The sequence below is a fragment of the Herpailurus yagouaroundi genome, unplaced genomic scaffold (assembly GCF_014898765.1).
Source record: "Herpailurus yagouaroundi ecotype Mexico unplaced genomic scaffold, PumYag 164, whole genome shotgun sequence".
Taxonomy (NCBI): domain Eukaryota; kingdom Metazoa; phylum Chordata; class Mammalia; order Carnivora; family Felidae; genus Herpailurus; species Herpailurus yagouaroundi.
In genome coordinates, this window is record NW_024412405.1 from 12,271,853 (window position 1) to 12,277,852 (window position 6,000).

The window sequence follows — 6,000 nt, forward strand, 5'->3', positions numbered from 1 at the left end:
ACAATCCAGTAATTCCACTACTGGGCATTTACCTTAAAAACAAAAACAAAAACAACAACCAAAAACATTAATTTGAAAATATATATGCACCCGATGGTTACTGTAGCATTATTTACAATAGCCAAGATATGGAAGCAACCTAAGTCCCCATCTATACATGAATGGATAAAGAAAATATGGTGTACACACACACACACACACACACACACACACACACACACAGAATATTACTTAGCCATAAAAAAGAATGAGATCTTGCCATCTGCAATAACATGGACGAACTTAGAGGGTATTATAACTAAGTGAAATAAGTCAGATAAAGAAAGACAAATACTGATGATTTCATTCATATATGGAACCTGAAAAATAAAGGAATAAACAACAAAAAAGAAGCAGAAACAGATCCATAAATACAAAGAACAAACTGGTGGTTGCCAGAGGGGAAGGGTATGTAGTGTTAGGCAAAATGGATGGAGTTGCAGGTGCAGGCTTCCAGTTATGGCATGAGATGGAATGAGTACGTCACAGGGATGAAAGGTACACCATAGGGAACACAGTCAGTGGTATTGTAATAGTGCTGTATGGTAAGAGTTGTAGACTTGTCTAATTACTTTGTTGCACACCTGAAACTAATGTTAACATTGTGTGTCAACTATACTTCAATTTAAAGAACTTATGATTCTTATTGTTTCATTTTTATCAAAAAGTTGTTAAACTAATTAACTTGAACATTCTTTTTTTTTTTTTTTTTTTTTATATACCATGGGGTATATTTGGTGATTTTTCCTTACCGGACAGGAAAGAAAATCTTAATCTTTCATCTAAGAACACAATCCATAAACAGTAAAAAAGTGGCAGATGTTTTGGAGAGTTTAGTTATTCCATCTGATTTCATGTTGACAAGCCAACAATTAATTGGAAGTTAAATGCAGCGTGAACTGCTCACTAATCAGCTATTAGCCATCAGAGAGCCGCTCAGCACACTGAAGACTCAATCTAAAGCTAAATAGGATGCAGCAGCTAACAGAGATGATCCAAACTTTTGCAAAGTAGATTAGAACTGCACATTTTACTCTGTGCAGATCTATTAATTTCTGGTCAGGGCTTTATTCTATTTATGGTAGTCAATACAGTGTCCTTTGATTTTAAGAAAGTAAAATGGATTCCAGAGGACAAGATTACCACAGTTTAAGCCTTTATTACTATGGTTTCAAAAGCTAACAACAAAAGACAAAAGAAAAAAGAGAGAGAAAACTTAATAGCAATGAAAGCAATACAGCATTAAAAATGTTTTCGGGGGGTGCTTGTGTGGCTCGGTCAGCCAAGCGTTCAGTTCAGGTCATGATCTCACAGTTTGTGGGTTTGAGCTCTGCTTCAGGCTCCATGCTGACAACTCAGAGCCTGGAGCCTGCTTTGGATTCTGTGTCTCCCTCCCTCTCTGCCTCTCCCCTGCTTGTGCTCGCGCTCTCTCTCTCTCTCAAAAATAAGTAAACGTTAAAAACAATTTACAAAAAAAAATGTTTTTGGTACCAGAGCGCCTGGGTGGCTCAGTCAGTTGAGCTTCCGACTTCAGCTCAGGTTATGATCTCACGGTTCGTGGGTTCGAGCCCCACGTCGGGCTCTGTGCTGACAGCTCAGAACCTGGAGCTGCTTCAGATTCTGTGTCTCCTCTCTCTCTCTGCCTCTCCCCCTCTCACACTCTGTCTCTCTCTCTCTCTCAAAAATAAATGTTAAAAAATTTAAAATATTAAAAAATAAAAATGTTTCCAGTACCAGGGTGCCTGGGTGGCTAAGTCAGTTGAGAATCCGACTCAAATTCAGCCCAGGTCATGATCTCAGGGTTTGTGGGATCAAGCCCCAAAGTCAGGCTGTGAGCTGACAACACGGAGCCTCCCTGGGATTCTCTCCCTCTGCCTCTACACTGCTTGTGCTCTCTCTCTCTAATAAATACTTAAAAAAACGCTTTCAGTACCATCATATAGTTAATAAAATGATAAATAAAAATGATAAAATATTGTGGAGATCCAGGGAATCATTTAGCTAAAGGCATATAAATCAAACCTATCTTTTTTGAGAGAAATCTGGCAATATTAAATAGAGCTATAAAACTGCTTCTTGCCTTTGACCTAGTAATTTTATTTTTGGGAATATGCAAGTAATTCCTGCTAAATATACTCTAGCAAAGTTATTTATAAGGAAAAAAATTGGGACCAATCTCAATGCCCTACAGGCAAGAAATGGTTAAACAAACCACAGCACAGTAATAGAATAAAATACTATATGGTCAATAAAAACCAGTAAGAATGTGTACTATGTTGATATTCAAATGTACATACGTATAATCATAGTAAGTTAAAAAAAAAAAAAAAAGGAACCCACCAGAACACAGTCACAGTATTTACGATGGCTTATAAAGATCATAAATCAGAAGTTAGAGCATCATAAATAGAATTTTATGTTCACTGGACTCCTATTTCTGCCAGCAAATTGAATATAAAATAATTTTGGGAGAAGAAAATGACCAAATCCTCAGGGTTCTTTTGAATGTCTCTCAATAATGTACATAGTGAGCTGAATGGAGGACACTGTAAATATGACTACACTACAAAGATTACATATGCTAAAGATATACTTGTTTCATCTCTATATTTATAAACATTTTATAATATCACAACTAATAAATATGTGTTTTCTCAAACAAATGTAAAATACTTTTCAAGGGAAATATATAATAATCAAATAAGATTATCCCTATTCTACAGATGGAAAAAAATGATAGGAACAGTATCAGTGTCCTACCCAATTCATCTAACTCCTGATTCCCTATTCTAACAGCATCTTCTGAAAATAATTTTTCCCATCCACAACATTTTACTTTTCATTATTTATTTTAAAAATAATTCCCAGGGCACCTGGTTGGCTCAGTGGGTTGAGCATCCAACTTCAGCTCAGGTCATGATCTCCCGGCTCATGAGTTCGAGCCCCACATCAGGCTCACTGCTGTCAGCCTGTCAGCACAGAGCCCACTTTGGATCTCTGTCCCCTCTCTCTGCTCCTTCCCCGCTTGCACTCTCCCCCCACACCCCCCAAAATTCCCTTCAGCTTTTCTCAACAGTATATACGTGACTGTCCTCTTTAAATATGGACTAGATGAGAAAAAAACTGTAAATACCCTGAATGAAGTAATGAAAATTTGAATTATTTACTGTTTTTCTCCTTTGAGAGGCAACAAGAAGATATACTGAAGTTTACTTCAAATTCTCCATCCCAGTTAGTCAAATTGTAGGAAAAAAAGTGCAAAAGGTACATCTTTCTGCTCTCCTAAGAATAGTTTCCTTTGACCAAGATGTGAGAGCAGCTGGCAACAAAGACGAAATCCAAACGCTTCAGAAAAAAAAAAAAATTTTTTTGTTTTGACTTGTTTTATCCCTGTAGCTTTGAAAATTAAAAATCCCAAAGGACTCCCTGAAATTAATCAAAAGTTAACTTAAAAGTAGCTACTTTTAAGTACTAAGGCCCTAAAAGTAGGACCTAAGAAGGTCCTATTGAGAAAACAAAAATCTAAGTGGCAAACCAACTGTAAATTTCAGTCATATTCATTTTCTGAAGTCCATCTCAAATGTCACTTCCTCCCTAAAGACTCCAATCCACAGATGTTTCGTCATTTGTGTTTTAAAGCACTTTGGACATACATCTTTTGTAACATATCAGATTTCAATAATCTGTTCATAAGCTTATGCCCTTTACTTTGAGGTCCCTAGAAGACAGGGATACATTTTTTGTCTCTAAGGCACTAGGAATATAGGATTGCTGTTGAATTTAAATTTAAAGACCAAACACTAGGTTTTAAAGGTTGGTTACTAAAATATTTAATGGAAAAACCAGTGTGCTTTCAAGACTAGTTCTCTTTTCCACTCGTAAGCACTATATACATTCTTTCAGTCATTACTCCAAAGAGTGAAAGCCTCTTGCACTGCAGGGCATGAAAGTTACAGAATGCAAGTGGTAACTGTCAACTTGAATAAACATTAAAGATCCTTAGACATTTTTAGAGACACAAGATTTTAAAACTGAAACTGTAAAATGCTATGAAAAACTTAATAGCTTATTTAATGCCCTAAAATAAGCTTGAAATTCACAGCTACAGTAAAACTAGTAGTAATAAAATAAACACCAGCTTTTAAAAATAAAATCAAACTTAGTAAATAAACCTATTTATAGACTGTAAAAGTTTGCTGAATGATTATTTGAATTGTTAAAATTATAAATGGTTTTAGAGATCCTCATGCCCCAATGGTGTTAGCAACTTAAAATAATTGTGTTATGTATATATACTGTCACGCTCTATACCGAATAATCTAAAAGGAAGTTACTTATGCCTCTTTCACTACCAGTTAAACTGAAAACCTAGAGTAAACGTCGTAAGAGATCAAAGTTTTCAAGATTTTGCCCTAGGAAGAAAACACCAGTTTCTCCTGTCCTCTGCTTCTGTGAAGTGTTTAAAACAATCTCAGAGAAACTAAATAGTGGGATCTTACAAATTGTTTTATACTAAAAAATGTTTTTTAACCTAAGAGATAGAAATTATCGGTCTCAACCATTACCGCAACTCTTTATTAATGCAGTTGTTACAATTCACAAGTAACGAATCATCTGCTAAGCGTGAAGTTAAAATATCAAAGTCTCAGAAAGAAACAAGCTCTCAAAACCAACCAGGAGTTCCAGGAAAGTAGAATAAAACCGGAAGCAATGAAATAAAAAGTAACTGGAAAACCTGGACATAGGGCTGTGAGCGAACACTCATTCATGGAACGCTTGCTGACCCGCAAGCACCCAACTCACAGGGAGCGCCATACATACATAGTCCCCGTTTCCAGGCAAACGGAATACAGCGGCTCGCGCTACCTGGTTCTCTAGACGGGAGGCGAGCCTGAGGCCCACGGAGTCCCGCAGAATCTATCCCCCAAAAGGCCGTTCCAGAACCTCCGACCTAGGGCCGGGGCGATCCCAAGCGCTTCTCGGGACACTTGACCCCCCCTTCCCAGCTACGCCCCCTTCCCTCGGAACCCAGCTCCCCGGGTAAGGGTGACCTCCCCTTCGGTCAGAGCACTCAAGGTCCGCCAGGCCTCACCCACCTTGCACTCGTCGCTCTTCTTTTCTTCGTCGCAGAAGTTGACGGGCGCCAGGCCGGGCAGGTAGAAGGCGGCGCCCGGACGCGGGCCTGGGGCCGCCCCCAGCAGCAGCGACAGCAGCAACAGCCCCGACCACCGAGGTGGAGACAACGCCGGCAGCCTCGCGCTCATGACGGCTGTTTCGGGGAAAGGGCAGCCGAGCTGAGGGGGTGAAGAGGGAAGGAGGGACGCGGAGGCTCGGAGACGACTACAACACCGCGGGAGCTGAAGGAGGCCGGGCCCGCGATGGACAGTTCCGGTTGCGCTAGGAAACACCGCGGGTCCCGCAACAGAAACCGAACCGGAGCTCGATAGAGCATGCGCAACGCCGCCTGCACATGCTCAGTGAAAGGGGCCGCAAGCGCCCCGAGGAGTTTCCGGGAGGGATCGTGGAGGAAATCCACTTTCCAGGTTTTCAGGGGGCCGAGTAGGTGGTTGCTTGCTTCCGCGTTCTCGGTCCCATCCCAAATTCCGATTTAGTGCTCTCTTGGGGGTGTCCAGGAGCATTCCACTTGTCGGGCTGGTGCCCCGGCTAGCTGCCTTAGCTCAATTTCCCATATCTTCAGGTTTCCTCACCACACTGCCCGCGGCATTCCTGTTACAGACTTGGTGCTTCAGAAAGTACTTGATAATGGAGGCGGGAAGAAGTTTGGGAGACACCTGGTTGGGAGCAGGCTAAGGAAACAAATGGGGAAAAACTAGCCAGAAAGTCTGAAATAGTTATTCAGGTGTTAGTACGGACAGGTTCCAAGTATTGGATGCCATGGGACATTCTTGTGTGGGACAGTGATTACACAGAATGAACAAGATCACTTTAAAGATGAGTGGA

At 40.5% G+C, this 6,000-nt stretch overlaps 1 protein-coding gene across 1 annotated transcript in view; it reads right to left on the minus strand.

Annotated features, from left to right (window-relative positions):
• Positions 1-5,492, minus strand: part of TM9SF2 (transmembrane 9 superfamily member 2) — a 66,597-nt gene extending 61,105 nt beyond the window's left edge. Inside the window, exon 1 of the mRNA XM_040487164.1 lies at positions 5,136-5,492. Coding sequence (XP_040343098.1) covers positions 5,136-5,303 — 168 coding nt within the window. The 5' untranslated portion in view covers positions 5,304-5,492. The remainder of the gene's footprint in view (positions 1-5,135) is intronic.
• Positions 5,493-6,000: the final 508 nt, after the last annotated feature.